The sequence below is a fragment of the Macaca thibetana genome, chromosome X (assembly GCF_024542745.1).
Source record: "Macaca thibetana thibetana isolate TM-01 chromosome X, ASM2454274v1, whole genome shotgun sequence".
NCBI lineage: Eukaryota > Metazoa > Chordata > Mammalia > Primates > Cercopithecidae > Macaca > Macaca thibetana.
In genome coordinates this window covers 3,176,632-3,202,708 of record NC_065598.1, presented here as the reverse complement: position 1 = coordinate 3,202,708, position 26,077 = coordinate 3,176,632, and the positions used below count along the sequence as shown (strand labels likewise).

The 26,077-nt window shown below is 48.7% G+C and overlaps 1 protein-coding gene across 4 annotated transcripts in view; it reads left to right on the top strand.

The window, feature by feature from the left end:
- Nucleotides 1-218: 218 nt before the first annotated feature.
- The window catches only part of LOC126946414 (cAMP-dependent protein kinase catalytic subunit PRKX), a 219,727-nt gene continuing 193,868 nt past the window's right edge, over nucleotides 219-26,077 (top strand). For all 4 annotated transcript variants that reach the window (XM_050776669.1, XM_050776671.1, XM_050776670.1 and 1 more), the window contains exon 1: nucleotides 219-496. In XM_050776669.1, coding sequence (XP_050632626.1) covers nucleotides 331-496 — 166 coding nt within the window. In that variant the 5' untranslated portion in view covers nucleotides 219-330. The remainder of the gene's footprint in view (nucleotides 497-26,077) is intronic.

Genomic DNA, 26,077 nt, shown 5'->3' with positions numbered 1-26,077 from the left:
CGGGAATGCGCAGGGCCCCCCGCCTCGCCCCCCAAACCCGGGCCGCGGCCCCCGCCTTCCCCGCAGCCGTCCGGCACTCGGTGCCCGACCCCTGAGGCCGGCGGCTGCTCCCACCCGGGGCCGTTGCTGCTTGTGCCGTGAGCGCCGCCCCGCCATTGTCCCCGTCGCTCCGTCAGCTGCGCCAGGCGGCGCACCAGGAGGCGAGGGTGCGCATGGGGAGCCTCCGTTGATGCCGCCGCCGCCGCGCCGCCCTCCGAGGCTGCGTCCCGGGAAGCCCGGCTCCCCGATCACTTCGGCCTGGCCCGGTGCCCCGGACCTGAGTGCGTCCTCATGGAGGCGCCCGGGCTGGCCGAGGCGGCCGCGGCGGAGAGCGACCCCCGCAAGGTGGCGGAGGAGACCCCCGACGGGGCGCCCGCGCTCTGCCCCAGCCCCGAGGCGCGGTCGCCGGAGCCGCCTGCCTACCGCCTGCAGGACTTTGACACGCTGGCCACCGTGGGTGAGTAAGTGCGGGCGGGGACTCGGCCCACAGGGGTGCGCGGCGCGGCCGGGACGCTGTAGTAGGACAAAGGGCCCCGGGTGCCGGCCTCCTGGGGAGGGACCTGCCCCGCTACTCCGGCTCGGAGTCCTCGCGCAGGGCTGCTCCTGCGCCCCAGGTCTCCCCGGGGGGCGCTTGGGGAGGTGGAGCGCACCCCTCAGCCCAGACAAGTCCCCCCGACCGGCCGGGTGCCTTCCCTGAAATGCCGACGGCTCCTCTCGGAGACCACCCTCCACCCCCAGCACACACAGCACTCTGGGGCCTGGGCCGTCCGACGTCACAAACCTCCTGCGGGTCACCTCGCCTGGGGGACCTCGTGCCCCCTTCCTGGCAGCGACCCCAGGGACACGGGGGCGGGATCCGAAGGCCCCTGCGGGCCTCCCCCAGGCCAGCCTCCCCGTGTGCCCAGCGGCAGGGAATGTACAGATTTCTCCAGGGGCTGCAGGAGCAGCTGGGCTTTGAGGGACAGGTGTCCCGTGGCGTTGTGGGGACGAGGACGGCAGCGCTGGGGACGGATCCTAACGTCCTGACACCTGCTTTTCGTCTTGTGCGTCTGAAATGGGCAATTCTTGTATCGGACGCTTTATCCGTTTCCTTTGTCCTCTGTCTTTGAACTTAACCCCGAATGGGCAGCTTGACAGGTTTCGAGTTCTCGGTGCGCTGGGATCCGGACACGCGCTGGCTTATAGGGCAGCCCTGAGTGGGTCGGAATATCCCAACCGGACATGGGCGCTGGATTTAAACAGTTGTCACCGGCCCGCCTGTGCCTCTTAGGGACTCTGTGTGGCTAAGTGGGGTGTTGGTTGTCAAGAAAATAAACGGGAGAACAGAGGGGGTGTCCTGGGTGTGTTGGTGAGGCGGGGGGTTTCAGGCCCTCTAACTCCTGTTTGTCCTCTCATTTTGGAAAGGAGGAAGCTGCGCTGGGAAGCCCAAGGGCTCAAGGCCACAGCTTATGGCTTAGGAAGACCAGAGGGCATAGCCAGGGAGCCTTCAAAACCGCTGAGGAAGAGGGGACTTAGCTGCCTTCAGTGACCTCTTTGCCACTTAGACTTTGAGGAAGGGCCCACGAGGAAAGCCTGAATTTGGAGGGGCAGAGTGGGAGGAGGCACTCTTTTTTTCTCCTTTCCCTCCCTCCCTCCCTTCTCTCTATCTCATTTTCTCTCTGCCTCCTTCTGTCTCTGTTCCTGTCTCTCTGTGTTTCTCCTCCTCTGTCTCTTGGTGTCTGTCTCCCTGTCCCCTTCCTGTCTTGCTTTCTCCGTCTCCCTCCCTCCTCTCTCTCTGCCTTCCCTCTTGTCTTGGTCCCCCCTGGAGAGCTGTCCTGGGCTAATCTTAGAGCTGGGTGTGTTTTGCGGGGAAGAAGGGTGGGGCAGGAACCCTGACTGGCGCAGCCGCCACCGTCGGTGGAAATACAACTCGACAATGGAAAATGGATGAGGTCCAGCCGTTCCTTGGCACTCAGCACCAGCGTTTGTCATTCTCTGGGGCACCCACATGGGTCCCTTGGGGCTGGAGGCCAGGGCAGAGAGCAGGATGCGGGCAGGAGGGCAGCAGAGGTGGGGGGTTCTGCTGTCACAGGGGGCCACTCAGTTTGATGTCAAGTCAGCTTAGGGTGCCCAGCGTGTAACCTCATCTTTAAAAATAGAGTGTCGCTGCCTCTGGGGACCAAGCTGGCTGGGCGGGGAAGTCAGCTTTTTTTTTTTTTTTTCCCCCCAGTCAGTGCTCTTTTAATGAGGATGATGCTCCTTTCTCAAGGATAACTTCCTATGGTCTCCAAGGGTGTGGCGGGAGAGCTAGGTATCCCACACTCATTGGACAACAGGGGACCAGGACCCAGGGGTGTGTGTGTGTGTGTGTGTGTGTGTGTGTGTTTGCATGCGTGTCTGGAACACTCTCTCATGACAACTTCACAGCTTTGGTGACATCTGCTGCCTTTTATCCGAGCCCTTTTCTTTATTGTTGGTTAAAGAGCAATCTCAGTGTGATTCACCTAAAATAATAAATTTTTAAAAAGCCTTTTAGATCCTTCACGATTGTGTCTCTGAGCCACAATCTACAGCAGCTTTGGACTGTTTTCCAAGGCATGATGAAGAGTGAGGGGCGAGCTGGAGTCTCAGTCTGGAGTTGACACCCAGTCTGGGTGGGTGTGGCGTCTCTTCATCCTGAGCTGTCCCTGCAGGAACCTGAGTGTGCTTTTCATTGCTCTTTCCCTCATTCCTAATTCCCTCAGGCCCCAAACAAGCACCCCCAGGAGTACTGAACTTTTTGGGGGGTGGGCGGAGGGGATCTGTATGCAGATTGCCAGTTGAGCAATCCTATTTTCTATGACTTAAAGCCAATCACAGGCCGGGCGTGGTGGCTCATGCCTGTAGTCCCAGCACTTTGGGAGGCCGAGGCAGGCGGATCACTTGCTCTGAGGAGTTCCAGACCAGCCTGGCCAACATGGCGAAACCCTGTCTCTACTGAGAAAATACAGAAATTAGCCAGGCGTGGTGGCAGGCGCCTGTAATCCCAGCTTCTCAGGAGGCTGAGGCAAAGGAATTGCTTGCACCCAGGAGGCAGAGGTTGCAGTGAGCCAAGATCACAGCCCTGCACTCCAGCCTGGGTGGCGGAGGGAAAAAGCAAAGAAAGTGTCAGCGTTCTAGATTGACCAGTTTCCTCCAGTGCAGGTAGTTAGGAAAAAGAGTGCAGTTTGCACTTGTGAAAAATCTCATAATGGATTTTTTTTTCTTTTTCGTGCATGAAGGGATTCTGGAATACATCTGGTCTAAAGGCCGATTTAATAGTTGTAGGAACTTTGGTTCAGAACAGTCCTACTACTCCTTAGAGAAAAAATGGTTTTCAATCTGGTTCTTCAAATTTCTTGTTCATATAACCAAGCCATGCTTGTTCCTATGAGGAAGAACAATTGTGCTTTAAAAAAATAAATTTCAGGGCCAGGTACAGTGGTGCGTGCCTGTAGTCCTAGCTATTTGGGAGGTCTCTGTGGGAGGATGACTTGAGGCCAGGAGTTCCAGACCAGCCTGGGCAATATAGTGAGACCCTCATCTCTTAAAAAAAAATAGTAATAACAGTTAGCCAGGCATGGTGGCACACATCTGTAGTCTTAGTTACCTGAGAAGCTGAAGCAAGAGGATCACTTGAGCCCAGGAGGTCAAGGCTGCAGTCTACCACAATCGCGCCACTGTACTCCAGCCTGGGTGATACAGTGAGATCCTCTCTCTAAAAAATAAAATAAAAAAAATGATATTATGGAAATGAAAAACTTACCCTATGTAGAGAGAAGAGGATGAATCTGTGCACCCATCCACCAGCCTTATTTTATCAATCTTCCTACTTAAAATGACCACTTGAGAATTCCTTTCTCTATATATCAGTTAAAAAATACTTAGGTTTTTCCCCAGAAGTGTCCTTATCGGATCATTTGGCATCTACGACCCAGTGCTTGCTTCTCCTGGGTATCCCGAGTGTGAACCTGTCAGGAAGGAGGTAATTCAGCAGGTAAAACAGTGGCCAGGCTTTGGGTCCACATTTCATTTTCCCTTTCTCAACCTACTTCTGCATTTACTCATCTAAAAAAAGGCAAACGATGACAGAACCTGTCCTACACGGTTACTGTGAGGAAGACTCCAAAATTCCTAGACCCCTATTAAAAATATATATATTTTGAAATACAGATTCACTGGAGATTTCAAAAACAGTACCTGGAGTCTCACGGACCCCTTCAGCCAGCTTCCCCATGGTGACGTCTCCATATCCGTGGGACAATATCAGAACCATGTCATCGATGTCGGTATATCCCTGTTAAAGAGAACACATACCTCGTTCGGCTTTTTTTTTTTTTTTTTTTTGAGACAGGGTCTCACTCTGTTGCCTAGTCTGGAGTGCAGTGGTGCGATCTCGGCTCACTCCAGCCTTGAGCTGGGCTCAAGCGAGCCTCCTGCCTTGGCCTTCCAAAGTGCTGGGATTGTGTACAGGCAGGAGCCATCGTGCCCGGCTTGTTCAGCCTTTATTAGTTTTCAGAAGGTGTTCATTTGTGTTTGCGAGTATGTGTGTAGAGTTCTGTGCAGTTTTGCCCGCTGTGTGGATTTGGGCAGCTACTACCCTCCAAACCATGGTGCAGGATGAATTCCCTCACCACAGACCCCTCTGTCTTGCTTGACACTGTTTTTTTTTTTTTTTTTTTTTTTTTTGAGACAGAGTTTCGCTCTTGTTGCCCAGGCTGGAGTGTATTGACCACAACCTCCGCTTCCCGGGTTCAAGCGATTCTTCTGCCTCAGCCTCCTGAGTAGCTGGGATTACAGGCATGTGTCACCATGCCTGGCTAATTTTGTAGTTTTAGTAGAGATGGGGTTTCTCTATGTTGGTCAGGCTGGTCTCGAACTCCTGACCTGAGGTGATCCACCTGCCTTGGCCTCCCAAAGAGGTAGGATTACAGGCGTGAGCCACCGTGCCCGGCCAGACACTTTTTTTTTTTTTAAAACTTGCACACACTATACATCTGAAAATGTTTTATTTTCTTAAGAGCTAGGAGATCTTCATAATTAATGATACATGGTTCTCAGATCTAAAGTGCTTATACTGGTAGGTTTTCTCCTGTCCTTGGTTCTTCTGAATTGGCCAGAATTTCCTTTCCTCTCCTTGTTGCTGGTTCTTATTAATGCCCCAAGTTAGTCTATTCAGGCTGTTGTAGCAAAACACCACTGACTGGGTGACTTATAAACCACAGACATTTATTCCCAGTTCGGGAGGCTGGAGGTCCAAGATCAAGGCGTGGCAGATTGGGTGTCTGGTGGGGACCTGCTTCCTGGTTCATAGATGGTGCCTTCTTGCTGTGTCCTCACATGGTGGAAGGGGTGAGGGAGCTCTCTGGGGTCCCTTTATAAGGGCACTGATCCCATTCATGAGGCTCCATCCTCATGACCTTGTCACCTCCCTAGGGCCTCACCCCCTGACACCATTACCTTGCAGGTGAGGATTTCAACACAGGAATTTTAGGGGCACACAGACATTGAGTCCGTGGCATCTCCACCCTGTCTGTCACACCAGCATGCTGCCGGCACGAATGGCATCTGAACTGGTGAGATTTTACTGTGTGCATAAATCAGCAGCCTTGTGGGCAGTGTTGACATAGCAATTAGGAGTGTTGTTTGTGGCCTAACAATACACAGAAAGTGGAGCTCAGCCCTTTAATCTTGTTTATCTTGTGTGGTTGCCCCGTGTGAAACCGGCTCATGCATGTGGGAATGACAGTTTCCATTTAAGTGCATCACACAAATGCCAAGAGATGAGATAAAATATTACACATCAGAGAACGTTTCCAAGGATAGAAGTCCTGCCGGTTTCTCCTCTTCATTGTTTATTTCATTTTATTTTTTAAATTTAATTTAGTTTTAAGTTAAAATGCATGTTACATTAAATTTAAGTTAAATTAAGATACATGTGCAGGACTTATTTTAAGAAAAGAGACGGGGTCTCACTGTGTTGCCCAGGCTCGTCTTGAGCTCCTGGGCTCAAGCATTCCGCCTGCCTCCGCTGCTGGAACATAGATGCCAAGAGTGCCGGGACCTCTGTGTGTTGGAGTCACTTTCATCTCCCACATTCAGAGAACAGACCCGGCACTTAGTGCGTGCCCAAGACCATCCACTGCATGGATAGAGAGATCAACCCTCCTCATGTGCCAGGGGTTTCCCGAGGTGGGAAACCTTCAGTGCTAGCCAGGAAAGTCGCAGTCAGAGACAGGGACAAGCTGGTCACTCTGTGTGTGAATAAAGAAATGAATGGATGATGGCACTATCGACAGTTGTTCTTATGACACTCACTGATGCCAAGTACTGGACGGGTACACTATGTACTTTAGTTTCTCTATGGGCAGAAGCTCCACCATGACAACATCAGCGTTATTTTCTTTTTTCTTTTTTTTTTAGAGACAGGGTCTCACTCTGTCGCCTAGGCTGGGGTACAGTGCTGCAATCACAGCTCACTGCAGCATCGACCTCCCAGGCTCAAGCGATCTTCCCACCTCAGTCTCCCAAGTAGCTGGGACTGCAGACGTGCACCACCACACTCAGCTAGTTTATTTATTTTTGTAGAGATGGGCGTTGCTATGTTGCCCAGGCTGGTCTCGAACTCCTGGGCTCAAGTGATCCTCCCACCTCAGCCTCCCACGTAGCTGGGACTACAGTTGTGTCCACCATGCTTGTAGCCTTATTTTCTTAATGGGAAAGAGGATCTGAGAGAAGAGATGCTATGTGCCCAGAGGGTTTCGCCTGCAGCCCGCTGCCTCCTCCCCGGGAAAGCAGGGCGTGCACACTGGGATCGGACGACAAAAACAAAGTCATCTACAGTTCATGGGCACGCTGCAAAGAAGGGAGACGTTAAACTCTCGAAAGCAGCAGACAGCCCCCACCAGGAAGACATCCTTGTGAAAATCAAAGGAGGGCTAAAGCATGAGAATCGCTTGAGCCCAGGAGGTTGAGGCTGCAGTGGGCTGAGATCGTGCTACTGCACTCCAGCCTGGGTGACAGAGACCTTGTCTCAAAAAATAAAACTTCAAGGGAGGCCAGGTGTGGAGGCTCACGCCTGTAATCCCAGCACTTTGGGATGCTGAGGTAGGAGCATCGCTTGAGCCCAGGAGCTCAAGATCTGTCTGGGCAATATAGCACGACCCCATCTCTACAAATTTTTTTTTTTTTTTTTTTTTTTTTTGAGACGGAGTCCCACTCTGTGGCCCAGGCTGGAGTGCAGTGGCCGGATCTCAGCTCACTGCAAGCTCCGCCTCCCGGGTTCACGCCATTCTCCTGCCTCAGCCTCCCGAGTAGCTGGGACTACAGGCGCCCGCCACCTCGCCCGGCTAGTTTTTTGTATTTTTTAGTAGAGACGGGGTTTCACCGGGTTAGCCAGGACGGTCTCGATCTCCTGACCTCGTGATCCGCCCGTCTCGGCCTCCCAAAGTGCTGGGATTACAGGCTTGAGCCACCGCGCCCGGCCCAAAATTTTTTTTAAAGTAGCTGCGTGTGATGGAATGCACCAGTAGTCCTAGCTACTAGGGAGGCTGAGGCAGGAGAATCGCTTGAGCCCAGGAGGTGGAGACTGCAGTGAGCCATGTTGGTGCCACTGTGCTCCAGCCTGGGCAATAGAGCAAGACCCTATGTCAAAAATAAAGTATCAAGGGAGATGATTACACAGTGCCTGGCACACTGTAGGGTCTCCAAAAAGTAAACCTTTTCTATCCATCAGCTTCCTCTTCTCTCTAGCATGAAATTGCATATGTAAAGTTGAAAAAAGGGAGATATAGATCTTTTAAAAAGGTAGTAATGTTGATGACTTTAAAAAAAAAAAAAAACCAAACCAAACAAAAAAAAAACTGGCTGGGCGCGGTGGCTCACGCCTATAATCCCAGCACTTTGGGAGGCCGAGGTGGGCAGATCACAAGATCAGGAGATCGAGACCATCCTGGCTAACATGGTGAAACCCCGTCTCTACTAAAAATACAAAAAAATTAGCCAGACGTGGTGGGGGGTGCCTGTAGTCCCAGCTACTTGGGAGGCTAAGGCAGGAGAATGGTGTAAACCCAGGAGGCGGAGCTTGCAATGAGCTGAGATCACGCCACTGCACTCCAGCCTGGGTGACAGAGCAAGACTCCATCTCAAAAAAAAAAAGAAAAGAAAAATCTTGGGGGAAATACAGAGGAAGCCCCGAGGCATCCCTTCCAAAAAGCTGAAAGTGCTTTACTTAGAATTGTGACCTCGTTTTGCCTGTTAGAAAAGTCTGTGGTTAGAAGCTTCCTGGTAAGCCCAGGGTGAGAAGGTGGAACCGATGTTTCTGTCTGTGTGACAGGTTCCCTCTGCCTGTTTCTCCAGGTGGCCTCCCCGTGGTCCTCTACTGTGGTGGATCCAGTCCCAAAACCAGGTCTGGGGCCACCATCATCATATTTGTGTCCCCCACCCCAAGATTCTTATGTCAAAACCCTAATCCCCAAGGTGATGGTGTTAGGAGGTGGGGCTTTTAGGAGGTAATGGGGTTATTAGGGTGGGGTCTCATGAGTGGGATCAGTGTCCTTACAGAAGGGGCCCCAGAGAGCTCCCTCACTCCTTCCACTATATGAGGACACAGCGAGATGGCACCGTCTATTAGTTAGGAAGCCGGTCCCCACCAGACTCTGAATCTCCCACACCTTCATCTTGGACTTGCAGCCTCCAGGACTGACAGCAGTAAATGTCTGTTGTTTCTAAGCCCCGGTCTACCGTGTTTTGTGATGGCAGCCCAAATGGATTTCGATGGGGCTCTATTCACCTCACACAGCAGGGTCCATGGAAAGGCAGCTGCGATGCGCTGGTCTATCATTACCTCTTCTATGTTCTTTCACACTATCTTAGTTTTGTGTGACTGCTGGAATGAAGGACCGCAAATATAGTGACTAAAAACCACATACAATGAAGAGATACCTGCACTCCCAGGTTCACTGCAGCACGAGTCACACAACAGCCGAGATAGGGCAACAACTCACGTGCCCGTCAGCAGATGACTGGGTGAAGAAAATGTGGTCTCCACACAATGGAGTACTATTCAGCCTGTAAAAAGAATAAAGTCCTGTTATTTGCAACAATGTGGATGCAACTGGAGGTCATTATGCTCTGAGAAATAAGCCAGGCACAGAGAGACAAATACTGCACAGAGAGATAAATATCATTATCTCACTCCTTTTTTTTTTCTGGACAGCCTGGATGCCCAGGCTGGAGTGCAGTGATGTGGTGTCCCGGTAGCATCGACATCCCAGGCTCAAGGGATCCTCTCACCTCAGCCTCCCGAGTAGCTGGGACTACAGGTGTGCATCACCACACCAGGCTATTGTTTTGATTTTTTTTGTAGAGATAGAGTCTCGTCATGTTTCCCAGGCTGGTCTTGAACTCTTGGCCTCAAGTGATCCTCCCAGTTTAGCCTCCCAAAGTGCTGGGATTATAGGCGTGAGCCACCATGCCCTGCCTGACCTACGTACTTTAGAATCCCAGGAGCAAATCTTGTATCCTACTGGAGGAGCGCGACAGAAACACAGGTGCAGGTGCTAGAGGGCAGATTGTTTGCACAGAAACCTGGGCATGTGGATGAATTTGGTAACCCTCACATGTGTGTGGGCAAACTTGGCCGGCCCCTTTTTTTCCAAGGTTCGCTTGTGCAAGAAGAATGAAACCAATGCAACCAATACTCTTAAGGAACTCCTCCCTTCTGGAGCGTTTTCACGCTGCGTTTCTGAGGTGGGCATGTTTTCCCGGCATCTCCACTTCTGTGCTGTGTTGGTTGAGACAGGATGATGGACATTTTGCTTCCCCATTAGGATCTTAAGTAAAAGTCCAGTTGGCGTTTGCATTTGATCTGAGTAGTAGAAAACATGATAAATAGCCATTGGAGGCCGGGTGTAGGGGCTCACACCTGTAATCCCAGCACTTTGGGAGGCCGAGGTGGGCGGATCACTTGAGATCAGGAGTTCGAAACCAGACTGGCGAACATGACGAAACCCTGCTTGTACCCAAAAATACAAAAATTAGCTGGGCGTGGTAGTGGGTGCCTGTCATCCCAGCTACTCAGGAGGCTCAGGCAGGAGAATCACTTGAACCCGGGAGACAGAGGTTGCAGTGAGCTGAGTCTGCGCCACTGCACTTCAGCCTGGGTGATAGAGTGAGACTCCATCTCAAAAAAACAGAAAACAAAAAACCCAAAACACATTAGATGCATTTGAAGCCGCCCAGCAGTTCTCCCATGATGGTGGAATAGGCATCCGGGAGACTCACCCTACCCTGTCTGAACACCTTTAGCGAAGATGTAAATGACTTGCAGAGGAAGGAGGCGCAGGTTCGAGGATGGAAATTCGTCCCCTCCAGCACTGGTGGCGTCCACCTCCACCTTCCTGTGGTCTAAGGAGACCGCACAGAGACTGTCAGTGTGGGAGGCGGTTGCCGGTTTGGTGAGTCTCCCTACGGAGGAATTTCCTGTGGGACGCCTCTGGGCAGTTCTTCCAGCCTTTCATGTCTTCTGTCAGATGATACAGTGGCCAGGTCAAGGGATTATGATTTTGTTTGTTTTTTGTTTTTTAGAGACAAGGTGTTGCTCTGTCGCCCAGGCTGGAGTGCAATCAATCATAGCTCAGCTGCAGCCTCAAACTACAGGCTCAAGTGATCCTCCTACCTCAGTCTCCCAAGTAGCTGGGACTGCAGGGACACACCACCATGCTCAGCCCATTCTCTCAGAAGGTGGAGAGAAGAGAAGAGAGGACAGAAAACTGTCCATATGACTAGTTTGGGCCTTTCCATCCTGCTTAATCCAGAACTGTCAAGGTTAGACCCTGGTCATTCTTTAATATGTTTGAAAAATAGGGCTGGGCACGGTGGCTCACACTTGTAATCCCAGCACTTTGGAAGGCCAGGGTGAGAGGATCACTTGAGTCCAGGGGTTTGAGACCAGCCTGGGCAACATACGAAGACCCCATCTCTACAAGGGGGGGAAAAATTAGCCAGGCACGGGGACGCATGCCTGTGGTCCCAGCTATTCGGGGGGCTGAGATGGGAGGATTGCTTGAGCTCGGGAGGTCGACGCTTCAGTGAGCTGCGACTGTGCTACTGCACTCTAGCTTGTGTGACAGAGTGAGACCCTGCCTCAATTTAAAAAGAAAAAAGAAAAATAGACCTTCCTCTGTGCAGTGTCTTCCCTGCTGGCCTCCATGCCCTTGTACCTGTTTAAAAATCCATTAGCATTTTTCACCAGGACATAGAAAAAGGAAGTTGTCTCACGCAGTTCCTGTTAAATTGCACAAGTCCACATAGATCCTTGCAACCCACGCTACCATTTACTTAGCATGCGTTGTGTGTGGGCATTACATGATTCTCCGAGGTAGTTATTTTGGATGTTATATTGGGGAGGCACCCCATCAAAGAGATTTGGAGGGCAACCTGTGGAGGGTTCTTTTAAAATCGTTGACAACTGATTTGGTGGATGTTTTCACCTTGGTGAATCATTCCCTTGGGAGTCATTTTGCAGAACAAAGGGGTTGCAGGCAGGTGTGGCCAGAGAAACCTTGGCACAGAAGAAACAAGTGCTTTGTAATGCTTAGGGCACCCGGGATCTCTTCGGATGGGCGGGCATGGGGGACCCTGTGCGAGCCTGCCTGCATTTATTTGGGTGTGCAAGCTTATATTGGAGTCTTGGCAATGAGAGGACGAGAGTGGAGGGAACAGAGCTGTTAACAGAAAGGGGTCCATGTCCAGACTCCAGGAGAGGGTTCTTGGATCTCGTGCAAGAAAAATTCAGGGCAAATCCATAGAGTAAAGTGAAAGCAAGTTTATTGAGAAAGTAGAGGAATAAAGAATGGCTACTCCATAGGCAGGGCAGCCTCGAGGGCTGCTGGTTGCCCAGTTTTATGGCTATTTCTTGATTATATGGTAAACGAAAGGTGGATTATTCATGCCTTTCCTTTTTAGACCATATAGGGTAACTTCCTGATGTTGCCATGGCATTTGTAAACTGTCATGGCGCTGGTGGGAGTGTAGTAGTGAGGACAACCAGAGGTCACTCTTGTTGCCATGTCGGTTTGGGTGGGATTTGGCTGGCTTCTTTACTGCAGCCTGTTTTATCAGGAAACTCTTTATGACCTGCATCTTGTGCTGGCCTCCTGTCTCATCCCGTGACTTAGAATGCCTTAACCATCTGGGCATGCGGCCCAGCAGGCTTCAGCCTCATTTTACCCAGCCCCTCTTCAAGATGGAGTTGCTCTGGTTCAAATGCCACTGACAGAGCTAGCTTACGGTTGGAGACAATGTCATAGGGAATTATTCTTCAAAGATTGCAAAATCCAGCTTGGATGAGATTCTAAAAATCAAAAGGGTGTTGAGAAAGCAACTTGTCTAGAATTTCTTCTTCATGGGCTGTTGATTTTGTTTACAATGACACCTTAAGAAAAAATAGGCGACACACAGTGGCTCACGCCTGTAATCCCAGTGCTTTGGGAGGTCGAGGGAGAATCATTTGAGGCCAGCAGTTCTAGACTAACCTGGACAACACAGTGAGACCTTGTCTTTACAAACAATAAAAAAAATTAGCCGTGTGTGGTGGCACATACCTGTGGTCCCAGCTGTTCAGGAGGCTGAGGCAGGAGGATCATTTGAGCCCAGGAGTTGGAGGCTGCAGTGAGCTGTGATGGCGCCACTGCACTCCAGCCTTAGTGACAGAGCAAGATTCTGAAAGAAAAGAAAGAAAAGAAGAAAAGGAAATAAAAGATAAAGAAGAAAGGAAACAGAAGAAAAAAGAAAAATAAGTAATTTATATAGAAAAAAAAAATCCATAGTGACTCAAAATATTCCCTGGACACTGGAATAGAAATAGTTGTTAGACATGATTTTGTTTATTAAAGCTTTTCTTTAGTTTGTCCTTAAACAGTTTAGTATTTTCTTTTGAAAACAGATTCTGTCTTGTCAACTTCATTGATTTTCGGGCTGGGCTCAACACCTGTAATCCCAGCACTTTGGGAGGTCAAGGTGGGAGGAGTGCTTGAGGCCAGGGATTCAAGACTAGCCTCGCCAACATGGTGAAACCTTGTCTCTAAACAAACAAACAAACAAACAAACAAAAACCAATTAGCTGGGTGTGGTGGCACGTGCCTGTAGTCCCAGCAACTTGGGAGGCCGAGATGGGAGGATCACTTGAGCCAAGGAGGTCAAGGTTGAAGTGAGCTATGATTGCACCATTGTGCTCCAGCCTGGGTGACACAGTGAGACCATGAAGGAAAAGAAAGAAAAGAAAAAAAGAAAAGAGAAGAAGGAAAAGAGCAGAAAAAAGTAAAAGAAAAAAAATATAGAAAAAAAAATCAGTAACGACTCACGATATTCCCTGGGTAGTTGAATATAAATAGTTGTTGTTGGACGTGATTTTATCTATTAAGGCTTTTGTTTAGTTTATCCTTAAACAGTTTAGTATTTTATTTTGAGAATAGATTCTGATTTATCAATTTCATCAGTCTTTGCAAAGAAACAGCTTTGGGTTTCCTTTATGTTTCTCTGTTAACTTCCTGTTTTCAGTTACACTGTGTTTTACTCTGGTTTTTCTTTCATTTTTTCCACTCGTTTTAGGTTTCTAGAATTTCCTGAAGCATTGTATTTTGATACAGATTCTGAGCTGGTTCTTTGGGTGTCACAAGCCAGAGGGTCCTAGAAGAAGTAGAATTGTAACCGAGGAACACTGTTAGGAAACCCCATCCCTTTTGACCTTCAAAGGTCACCGCCTAATTTTGGTGTTTCGTAGTCTGACATGTTCATAGCTTGTGACTGTTACACTGTGATTGAGCTCTGATTTTTTTAAGTTTCTCTTACCCAGCTGGTGCTGTTTCAGCTCCAGCTTCCTCCTCTGTGTAATCAACACTCGCAGTCGCCTCTTCACCCAAAAAGCCACAGAAATAAGTGCAGAGAAAACAAGTCAGCTGCCACCTGCTACAGAAGCGTGTCCTTAAATGCGATGCATTTCAGGACAGCTGTGTGAGTTCCAGGAGCTTGTCTTCCTTCAAAGGGAAAAGTAAAAATAAACAGGAAGTTTGCACTGAAAGCATTCTCAATTGAGTGCTATTTGGCTGTAGTGTTTCAGATGCTCATTTAGAACTTTGGAAGTTGTGGGATGGTGGGCGAGTGTGTGACCTGGGACGGAGATTCTCCACCTCTTTAAGAGTGAAAACCTGGCCGGGCGCGGTGGCTCACGCCTGTAATCCCAGAACTTTGGGAGGCTGAGGCAGGCGGATCACCTGAGGTCAGGAGTTTGAGACCACCCTGGCCATAACGGTGAAACCCCGTCTCTACTAAAAATACAAAAAATGTGGTGGGCACGGGAGAATCACTTGAACTTGGAAGGCGGTGGTTGCAGTGAGTTGAGATCGTGCCACTGCATTTCAGCCTGGGCGACAGAGTGAGACTGCACCTCAAAAAAAGAAAAAAAAAAAAAGAGAGAGAAAAAAGAAAATTAAAAAAAAATGCCGGGCACGGTGGCTCACGCCTGTAATCCCAGCACTTTGGGAGGCTGAGGCGGGTGGATTGCCTGAGCTCAGGAGTTTGAGACCAGCCTGGGCAACACAGTGAAACCCCATCTCTCCTAAAATACAAAAAATTAGCCGGGCCGTGGTGGCGCACGCTTGTAGTCCCAGCTACTTGGGAAGCTGAAGCAGGAGAATTGCTTGAACCTGGGAGGCGGAGATTGCAGTGAGCCAAGCTGGTGCCACTGTACTCCAGCCTGGGTGACAGAGTGACACTCCGTCTCAAAAAATAAAAAAATAAAAATTAGCCGGGTGTGGTGGCACACATCTGTGACAGAGCGAGACTCCATCTCAAAAAACAAAACAAAACAAAAAAGAATTTTGAAAGTTGTGGGATGGTGGGCTAGTGCGTGGTCTGGAATAGATTCTCTACCTCTGTAAAAGTAAAAACCTGGCTTTTACAGTAAAAACCTGTAATCCCAGCACTTTGGGAAGCCAAGGTGGGCAGATCACTTGAGGTCGGGAGTTTGAGACCAGTCTGGCCAACATGATGAAACTCTGTCTCTACCCAAAACTACAAAAATTAGCCGGGTGTGTGGTGGTGGGCATCTGTAATCGCAGCTACTCGGGAGGCTGAGGCATGAAAATCGCTTCAACCCGGAAGGTGGAGGTTGCAGTGAGCCGAGATCGCACTGCTGTGCATGCCACTGCATCCAGCCTGAGCGGCAGTGAGACCCTGTCTCAAAAAAACCAAAAAAACAAGAAGCAAAACACATAGACAAAAAACCACAAAGACAGAAACAAAACAAAACAAAACAACAATAACAACAAAAAAAGTGAAAACCTACTACTTTTATTGGACATGGTGGCTCATGCTTGTAATCATACCATTTTGGGAGGCTGAGGTGGGAGGATCACGCTCACTTTTCAAGGCCCAGGAGTTCGAGACCAGCCTGGGCAGCACAGCAAGACCCCATCTCTCTAAAAAAAAAGAGAAAAAGAGAAAAATGTCTTCTTTCTATGTAGTGGATGAGTTCTTTCAGTGGGATGCTTTGCCTTTCTTCCTGCGTCCGTGTTTCTGTGGTATGCCAGCATATACGACAGTCACTAGAAGATCCGTAGTTGTGCCCACAGCCATACGCATCACAGGTTTTTGGCTGATTTCATGACAACGCTTAAGGCTGCTGAAAACACTAATTCTTTGGATGTTGGCAAATGTTCAGGTGAAACTAAGCGGCTGGCCCACCCACCTGCTCAGGAAAGAATGGCCACATTGTGTGGGAAAGGAATCCTCTGGTCCCTAGTTGGCTGCCTGGTGTTCTGGTTGAGTGAGCAGAACAGACAGTGCCCTGGGTAGGCCTGTGTGTGCTCCAACAGGCGATTTTGTCAAGCGTTCCCTTGGGATGCCCTTGTTCCAGAAACCATGTTCTGTGTGACTCTCAGCTGGGCTTCCCAGACTGGGTAAAGAAAACATGGTGATTCATGGCTGTGTGCGGTTACCCACGCCTGTCATCGCAGCACTTTGCGAGGCCGAGGCGGGAGGATTGCTTGAGCCTGGGAGGTCGACACCAGCCTGGGCAACACAGTAAGAACCTGTCTCTACAAAAAAAAAAAGGTCGGGCATGGTGATGAGCACCTGTGGTTCCAGCTACTCAGCCTAATGCGGGATGATCGCCTGAGCCTGGGAGTTGGAACTGCAGTGAGCCGTAATCACACCCCTCTACTCCAGTCTGGGTGACAGAGCGAGACCGCATCTTAAAAAAAAAGAAAAAAAAAAGAACATTATGATTAATGAAAACAAACATTGCCTGGTGATAAGAAAAGTAAGAAGTAGGATTGTTCTCAGATTAGTGACCCAGCAGACAAAGGAGTGTGCGGGAAGCAGGTCTCCAATTTAATAGCAGGACAGTGAAGATACAGCAAGTGACTTCTTTTTTTTTGGAAACTGGGTGTTACTTTGTCACCCAGGCTGGAGAGCAGTGGTGTAATCATAGCTGACTGCAGCCTTCACCTACTGGGCTCAAGGAGTCCTCCTGCCGCGCCTTCCCAAGTAGCTGAGACTACAGGCACATACCACCATAGTTGGTTAATTTTTTGTATTTTTAGTAGACACGGGGGTGTGGGGATGGTTTGCTGTATTATCCAAGCTGGTCTCAGACTTCTGGCCTCAAATGATCCTCCTGCCTTGGCCTCCCAAAGTGTTGGGATTACAGGCATGAGCCACTGTGCTTGGTGAGTAAGTAACTTTTTGTTTGTCTGTCTGTTTGTTTTTGAAGCAGTCTCGCTCTGTCGCCCAGGCTGGAGTGCAGTGGTGCAATCTTGGCTCACCACAACCTCCGCCTCCCGGGGTCAAGTGATTCTCGTGCCTCGGCCCCTCGAGTAGGTGGGATTACAGGCACATGTCACCATGCTTGGCTAACTTTTGTATTTTTAGTATGGACAGAGCTTTGCCTTGTTGGCCAGGCTGGTCTCAAACTCCTGACCTCAAGTGATGCGCCTGCCTCGGCCTCCTGAAGTGCTGGGATTACAGTTGTGAGCCACCGCGTCCAGCCAAACAAAAAAAAAGTCTGTCTTATACAGAAGATCCCTAATTTATGATGATTCCATTTATGATGGTTTGAGTTATGATAGTTTGAGTTAGGATAGTTCGATTGATGATTTTTTGCCTTTATAATGGTGGGAAAGAGAGACACAGTCAGTGGAAACTGTGCTTTGAATACCCATGCAACCATTCTGTTTTTAACTTGCAGTGCAGTATTCAGTAAACTACATGAGGCATTCAATATTTGATTGTAAACTAGGCCTCACGTTAGGTGATTTTGCTCAGTTGTGGCTAATGGAAGTGTTGTGAGCAGGGCAGGCCAGGCTAAGCTGTGATATTCGTAAGTTAGGTGTATTCGATGAATTTTTGACTTACCATATTTTCAACTTACAAGGGGTTTATGGGGGTGTAATGTCATCATTGTAAGTTGAGGAGTGTCTGTATCATAGACTGGGGGGCTTGAACAGACATTTATTGCTCACAGTTCTGGAGGCTGGGAGTCACAGACCAAGGCGTGGCAGATTTGGCGTCTGGTGAGGGCTTCCTGGTTCATAGACGGCACCTTCTCACTGTGTCCTCACATGGTGGAAAGGGTGAGGGAGCTCTCTAGGGTCCCTTTAATAAGGACACTGATCCCATTCATGAGGCTCCAACCTCGTGACCTTGACACCTCCCAAAGACCCCACCTCCTAACACCATCACCTTGGGGATGAGGATTCAACCCGGGAATTTCACCCCGTCTCTACTAAAAATAGAAAAATTAGCCAGTCATGTTGGTGGGCACCTGTAATCCCAGCTACTCAGGAGGCTGAGGCACGAGAATCGCTCGAACCCAAGAGGCAGAGGTTGCAGTGAGCCGAGATCATGCCGCTGCACTCCAACCTGGCCAATAAAGTGAGACTCTGTCTCCAAAAAAAAAAAAAAAAAAAAAAAAAAAAGGTGAAAAGCGGTGTGTCCTGCACTGACCAGGCTGAATGAGTAGTGGCTATAGCCTTGCAGTAGGGCTAGACTTTAACCATTAGGTTGCTGGATTGTGGGGAAGTGGGGAAGCCCAGGGGCAAGCTTTCACCAGTAGGATTTTCTTTGTAAAGAAATGGAAGGAAACGAAAAGGCAGGCACTGGGTAGGAGAGAGCTAGGGAAGACAGTGGGGGTGGGGGGCACTCCAGGATAGTGCTGTCCCCCAGTGTCATTCACACCAAAGAAACCTGAAGCATCCTTTCTGATGTGTCATTCTTAGGAAAACCACCATGAATCTGGCATCTAGCTATCAGTGAAACTGTGGGAGAGCCTAATGGAAGTAAAGACATGTGGTCCCAGAAATGACATCATTCAGACAACCCAAGAGAAAATTAAAAGCAAAAGAGGGTCATGTGCACTGTGACTCAAACTTTGGGAGGTCGAGCGGGAAGACTGCTTGAGCTCAGAAGTTTGAGACCAGCCTGGGCAACATAAGGAGACCCTGTCTCTACAAACAATACAAAAATTAGCTGAGTGTGCTGGCACACACCTTAGTCCCAGCTACTCAGGAGGCTGAGGTGGGAGGATTGCTTGAGCCTGGGAGTTCGAGGCTGCGCTGAGCTAAGATTGCTCCTCTGCACTCCAGCCTGGGCGACAGAACAAGATCCTGTCTCAAAAACAAAAACAAAAGCAAAACAAAACAAAAAAAGAAAATCCAAAAGGGAAATATAAGCGAAAACAAAAAATCTCACTTTGAGACATCTTTTTAGAAGAGTTGGAGAGGGTATTGTCTCCCTCCACAAAAATAGGATGTTACAGTAAAAGAGAAAGAGGAAGAACTTTATATGGGACTACTGAGAGTTAAAAGAATAAATTAGAAGGGTGATCTCATCCATGTCTGTGACTTCAGTTATCATCTTAAGGCTTTGGGTCTCAATGCACACTTCTAGTTTAGACCTTTCTTAGGAGCCCTGAAGGGTGCATTGCCAACTACTGCCTGTTGGAAGGTCCATTTTTCCCAGGATATCCAGCAACACTCTTATATGAGTGTCCTGCTCCATTGTCACAAATGACCATAAACTGAGGAACACAAGCAACAGAAATTTATGCTCTCCCAGCCCTGGACACCAGGAGTCTGAGATGAAAGTGCAGGCAGGACTGTGCTCCCTCTGGAGGTTCTAGGGAGGGTCCTTCCTGCCTCTCCCGGCTCCTGGGGGCTCCAGGCATGCCTGGGCTTGTGGCCGCATCTCTCCAGTCTCTGCCTCTGTCTCCACGTGGCCTCCTCTGTGCCTGTGTCTCCTCCTCTGTCTCTTAGAAGCACACTGGTCATTGGATTTAGGGCCCACCCTACTCCAGGACGATCTCATCTTAAGATCCCTAGCTTAATCACATTTGCAAAGTTCCTTATTTTCAAATAAGTTCCCATTCCAGCTTCTGGACATGAGGATGTGAATATATCTTTTTTTTTTTTTTTTTTTGAGACGGAGTCTGGCTCTGTCTCCCAGGCTGCAGTGCAGTGGCCGGATCTCGGCTCACTGCAAGCTCCGCCTCCCGGGTTCCCGCCATTCTCCTGCCTCAGCCTCCCGAGTAGCTGGGACTACAGGCGCCGCCACCTCGCCCGGCTCATTTTTTGTGTTTTTAGTAGAGACGGGGTTTCGCCGTGTTAGCCAGGATGGTCTCCATCTCCTGTCCTAGTGATCCGCCCGTCTCGGCCTCCCAAAGTGCTGGGATTACAGGCTTGAGCCACCGCGCCCGGCCGTGAATATATCTTTGTGGGGACCGCAGTTCAGTCTACTAGAGTTGTACGCAGTTCCTTCTGGAGGCTCTAGGGGAGGATCTTTTCTGCATCTCCCAGCTCCTGGGGGCTCCAGGCGTCCCTGCACTTGTGGCTGTATCACTCCAGTCTCTGCCTCAGTCTCCATGTGGCCTTCTCCTCTGTGGCTGTATCTCCTCATCCGTCTCTCTTTTTTTAAAAAATAATTTATTGATTTATTTGTTTATTTGTGACGAAATTTCACTCTTTTGCCCAGGCTGGAGTGCAGTGGCTTCATCTTGGCTCACTGTAACCTCCGCCTCCCGGGTTCAAGTGATTCTCCTGCCGCAGCCTCCTGAATAGCTGGGATTATAGGCACCCAACACCACGCCCAGCTTATTTTTTATATTTTTAGTGGAGACGGGATTTCACCATGTTGACCAGGCTGGTCTCGAACTCCTGTCCTCAGGTGATCCACCCGCCTCGGCCTCCCAAAGTGCTGGGATTACAGGTGTGAGCCACTGTGCCTGGCCATTTTTAATTATTATTTTTTCCTCTTCTGTTTCTTAGAAGGACACCTGTTGTTGGATTTAGGTCCCACCCTCAATCCAGGATGGCCTTATCTGGAGATTGTTTACTTAATAGAAACTACAAAGACCCTATTTTCAAATAAGGCTCCATTCACAGGCACCAGGGGTTAGGATGTAGACATATTTTTGGGGGACACCATTCAACCTAGTCCATCCCTCAATCTCAGTATATCCACTGGGTTCAACATGAACTGTGTCCTCTTCTTCCCCCAAACAGAACAACCCAAAAGACCGCTGTGCACATGCACACCTTGCCTAAGTCGTCAGCACTCACTGCTTAGATGCCCAAACCCTAAGCCATGATCATCTCCACCCTCCCTCTTGCGGCCCAATTGAGCCCATTCTCTGCCCAAGCACCTTATGAACAAGGCTTTAACCCTCCATCTCCACCGCCTTCCCATTTTCATTGGAAATTTTACTTCTTAAAAGAGGCCTTCCCTGACTTTTTGACCAAAGTTAGATGCATCCCGATGTTCTCCGACGGATATGTTGTTTGAAGTCCTCAAGTCTAAACAAACTCATGTGAGGTCACCCAAGTTAGACTTACTGTCATTAATGTTTCCTCCCCTCCTTCCAGCCCGACTGGAACTAAACCAAACTAAATGAGGGACCAACCTTGTGTTGTTCATTGCAGTTTCTCAGAGGTAGACAGCACCTGTGACACAGGAAAACATCAATCATGATGGAAGTGATGCATTAATTTATTATATTGACTCCTTTTTCTTCCCCCCCGAAAGCTATTTTGTGTTCAAAACCTGGACTGCATAAACCACTTCATTGTCCAAGATGGAGTGTTAGAAGCCGACACCTAATAAAAGAATTCAGTGTGTCTCGGTGGTAGGAACTCTAAAGCCATCTAACATTAAATGCAATAAAAGTTCAGTTGCTTACTCTCCATAGCCTCAATTCAAATCCTCAGTAGCCACTTGTGAGCTTGTGGCTACCATGTTGGACAGCACAAATAGAGAACATTTCTATCATTGCAGGCAATTCTGTGGACAGTGCTTGCTCCAAAACAGGGGGTCTCAACTGGGGGCCGGCCTTCCCCCACCGGGCACTTGACAGTGTCTAGGGACAGTTGTGGTTGTCACTACTGGGGGTGGATGCTGATGGCATGTGGTGAGTGGACCCCAGGGACAGGACGGCCCTACAGAGAATCATCCAGCCTCAAATGTCAGCAGTGCTAGGCTGAGAGAACCTGCATTAGTGTGAGAGTCTGTCTCTCTCTCTCTCTGTCTCTCTCTCTCTCTCTCTCTCTCTCCCTCTCCCTCCCCCCTCCCCACTCTCGCTCTCCCCCGTCCACCCATCCCATCTGTTATCTATCTACCTATCTACCTATCAATTATCTAACCATCCTATTTATCTGAGTATCACCTATCTATCCTGTCTGTTACCTGCCTACCTCCCTACCCACCTATCCATCCATCCATCCAATCAATTAATCAAACAATCTGTCATCTTTCTATCTTTCCATCTATGTGTCATACCCATTGTCCGTCCATCCATGCATCCATCCATCCAATCAATCATCTTTCTATCTATCCATCTATCTGTCTGTCATACCCATCTACCTATCTTTCTGTCTGTCTGTGGCAGAGATTCTCTGCTAATGGCAGTTCAGCCCCCTCATGGGGATACTTCTTCCCTGGACAAGTCTGGAGACATTTTTGTTGTCACAGCTCAGGGAGGTGCTACTGATAACAGGTGAGTGGAGCCCAGCGTCACTGCTCGCCACCTTACAGTGCACAGGATGGCCCCACCACAGAGAATCATCCAGCCCCAAATGTTAATGGACTCAGTTTGAGAAGCTGATCTCCAGGGTAATTTGGGGGAGTCCTGTGGAATTATTGCATTCTATTGAAGGGGGAATTAATGAATTTTATAAGTATAATGGTTGAAAAATTATTCTTTTTCTTGAAGGTAGAATGTAATATAGCGCCCCCGCCCTCGGGGGGTGGGACCGGGTTAGGAGAGAATATTAACTGCTTATCCCTCCTCTATGCCCAGAGACGCTTATCTGTGTTCCATCGTTTTACATTCCTTGAGGCATGGTGAGTTCTTGCTTCCCTCCCTAGTGTGGCTGTAAAGTCACAAGGTTGAGAAGCAATTGCTACAAAAGTATGTATTCCCAAGGATGTAAGACATATGGTGTAACAAATGTAAAACAGTAATTAACTGCCTTTGTTCTCGCTTCTGCAAGTCGCTTTCTGCAGCACGTAACTCCCGCCCCAAACTGCTTAAAAGGTGATTGATCCCTTTGTTCGGGGCTCAGACTTTCTAGATCCTAGTCGGACTGAGCCGGTGATCACCTGAATAATTAAAAGCTCTCCTAACTCTGCTCGGTCTCTCCCGTGTCTGATTTATCCTGCAACACTATCATGGAGGTAGGCTAGTATGTCTTTAAACTGGCTGGATTGTATTGTGGATGTGTGAAAACCAACCCTTGTTTTTCTTGATAGAGTCGCACCCAAATGTTATTCAAAGCTGCACATACTATGCTTGTATAAATACACTGAGCCAGAAATCACAAACCTTTCCCTGGCTTCACATCTGTTAGTGCTGTGGGAGAAGGCGAAAATTTCCTGTTTTTCTTTTCACTTCTGTGATTATACATTTTGTGTTTTTTTGTTGTTTTTTGAGACAGGGTCTCACTTTGTCACCTAGGCTGGAGTGTAGTGGTATGATCATAGCTCACTGCAACCCCTGTCCCCAGGCTCACGTGATCCTCCTGCCTCAGCCTCCCAAGTAGCTGGGAGTACAGTCGCCACCACGCCTGGCTGGTTTTTTTGTGTTTTTAGTAGAGATGGGGTTTTGCTTTGTTGTCTAGCCTGGTCTTGAACTCCTGTGCTCAAGTGACCCGCCCCCTTGGCTTCCCAACTGCTGGGATTACAGGTGTGAGCCACTACTCACGGCCACATTTTGTATTTCTGATGAGAAAGTGTAATTTAATACGCTGTAAATCGGAGAGTGTAGTTCTGAAACATCTCTTTCTATCTTTTAAAATAGGGCAGTGTAAAAATGGAATGTTTTTGACTCAGCAAAATTTTGAGGGAGTTTGTTTGTTTCTAGCTGTCTGGACCAGTGAACTCACAAAACTATCTACCACACAGTGCTTGACTGAATTGGCTCTACTGGTTTTAACTGAAGTTTGAAGTAAATATTCCAAGCTTTAAAAGATATCTTCTTCCTCCCCTACCCACTGGTTATAGCAGCAATATAAATCAAAAAATGTTCCTATGAATATCCAAAGCATACATTCTTTCCTAAAAAAAAATTGTTTATAGAGATATAATTTCTATACAATAAGATTCACCCTTTAAAAACACAGCAGTTCTTGAGTTTTCAGTTTATATAGAGTTAGCACACTGTTTTTTTTAATTTATTTTTTTAGATGGAGTCTTGCTCTGTCACGCAGGCTGGAGTGCAGTGGCGCGATCTCGGCTCACTGCACGCCCCGCCTCCTGGGTTCACGCCATTCTCCTGCCTCAGCCTCCCGAGTAGCTGGGACTACAGGCGCCCACCACCTCGCCCGGCTAGTTTTTTGTATTTTTTTTTAGTAGAGACGGGGTTTCACCGTGTTAGCCGGGATGGTCTCAATTTCCTGACCTCGTGATCCACCCAACTTGGCCTCCCAAAGTACTGGGATTACAGGCGTGAGCCACCACGCCCAGCCCATTCATTCGTTTTTTGAGACAGAGTCTTGCTCTCTCGCCCAAGCCAGAGCACAGGGGTGCGATCACTACTCACTGCCGTCTCGAACTCCTGGGCTCAAGTGATCCGCCTGCCTTGGCTTCCCAGGTAGTTTGGACTGCAGGTGTGTAACCACCATGCCCTGCTACTTTTTTGATCTTTTAATAGAGATGGGGTCTCGTTATGTTACCCAGGCTGGTCTAGGACTCCTGAAGTGATGTCCTTCCGTGGCCTCCCAAAGTGCTGGGATTGTAGGCATGAGCCACCATGCCTGGCCAGCACACACTCTTTTTAAAAAAATACTTTTTAAAAGCTTTTTTTCCTCTATAAAATAGAAGGTTATACTTGTTTGCAACAGTAATTTCAAAAATCGACTTTGTAAAGGAGAACTGCATGTTTCACACACTTATTTCCTACCTGGGAGCATTTAATGTTCTTTTACTGATTTTACCCACGGGGGAAAATGTCAAGGAAAAGAACTGACTTTGATGATGATAAATTTGTACATTCTGATGTCATCATTATTTTGAAACAATTATTTAATGTACTGCATCAGTTTTACTTATCAATTTAACATAAATTGAACCTATGTAGATGAAGCATTTCTATAGTTATAAATTTTAAAAGGTGAGAAAGTTATATAGTGAAATGTATCGCTGTTTTTGTGCCTCACCTGTGCACAATTTGCCCTCTCCTCCCACCCAGGTGCCCATATTAATGTGTCTTATATATTTCTCCAAAGTCCTTTCTCCATATAGAAGCAAATATCACTTATGGAGAAGGGCCTCATTTTTTTTTTTTTCCTTTTGTGAGCAGATGGTGGTCCTGCTCTTTTGCCCAGGCTGGAATGCAGTGGTACTATCACATTTCACTGCAGCCTCCAACTCCCGGGCTCAAGCAATTCTCCCATCTCTGCCTCATGAGTAGCTGGGACCACAGGCGCATACCACCACACCCTGCTCATTAAAATAATTTTTTTTGTAGAGATGGTGTCTGGCTATGTTGCCCAGGCTAGTGTAGATCTCCTGGGCTCAAGTGATCCTTCTTCCTCAGCCTTCTAAAGTGCTGGGATTACAGGCATGAGCCACTGCTCCCAGCCTCCACCCATCTACAGGTGTGGAACAAGAGCGTGTTCCCTCTCAAGCTAATGTGGCGTGTACTGGCCTCCCAGACTATAGACAAGATCGATGCGGGCTGTGCCCACTTCTTGAGTTACCTTTTTTTTTTCTTTGGGGACAGAGTCTCGCTCTGTCGCCCAGGCTGGAATGCAGTGGTGCGATCTTGGCTCAATGCAGCCTCTGCTTCCCAGGTTTAAGCAATTCTCCCGCCTCAGCCTCCTGAGTAGCTGGGGTTACAGGTGCCTGCCACCATGCCTGGCTAATTGTTATATTTTTAGTAGAGATGGGGTTTCACCATATTGGCTGGGCTGGTCTCGAACTCCTGGCCTCAAATCATCCACCTGCCTCGGCCTCCCAAAGTGTTGGAATTATAGGCGTGAGCCAGTGCGCCCAGCTGGGTTTTACCTTTTTTGTTTGTTTGTTTTTGGAGACAGAGTCTTGCTCTGTCGCCCAGGCTGGAGTACAGTGGTGTGATCTTGGCCCATTGCAGTCTCCGCCTCCCGGTTTCAAGCAATTCTCCTGCCTCAGCCTCCCGAGTAGCTGGAATTACAGGCATGCGCCGCCATGCCCAGCTAATTTTTTGTATTTTTAGTAGAGATGGGGTTTCACCATGTTGGCCAGGATGGGGTTTTACCTTTTTTGAAGTGTATTTTCCATGTAGCCACCTCTCTTGGACTGTCCATGAGGAACACGATGCTGTCCTTGGTGTCTCAGCAGGGCCACTGTGACGCTCTCCTCTTGCAAAGATTTCTGTCCATGATGTCTCAACCATTGGCCTGTTTGGGGTTTTTTCTCCTGCGTTTTAGGGAGAATTGGGGCTCATCCACCCTCACCTTCTCTCCCCCATTGAATTGGTGCATCCTGTTTTGTTAGCACCTGGATTGCCCATGTT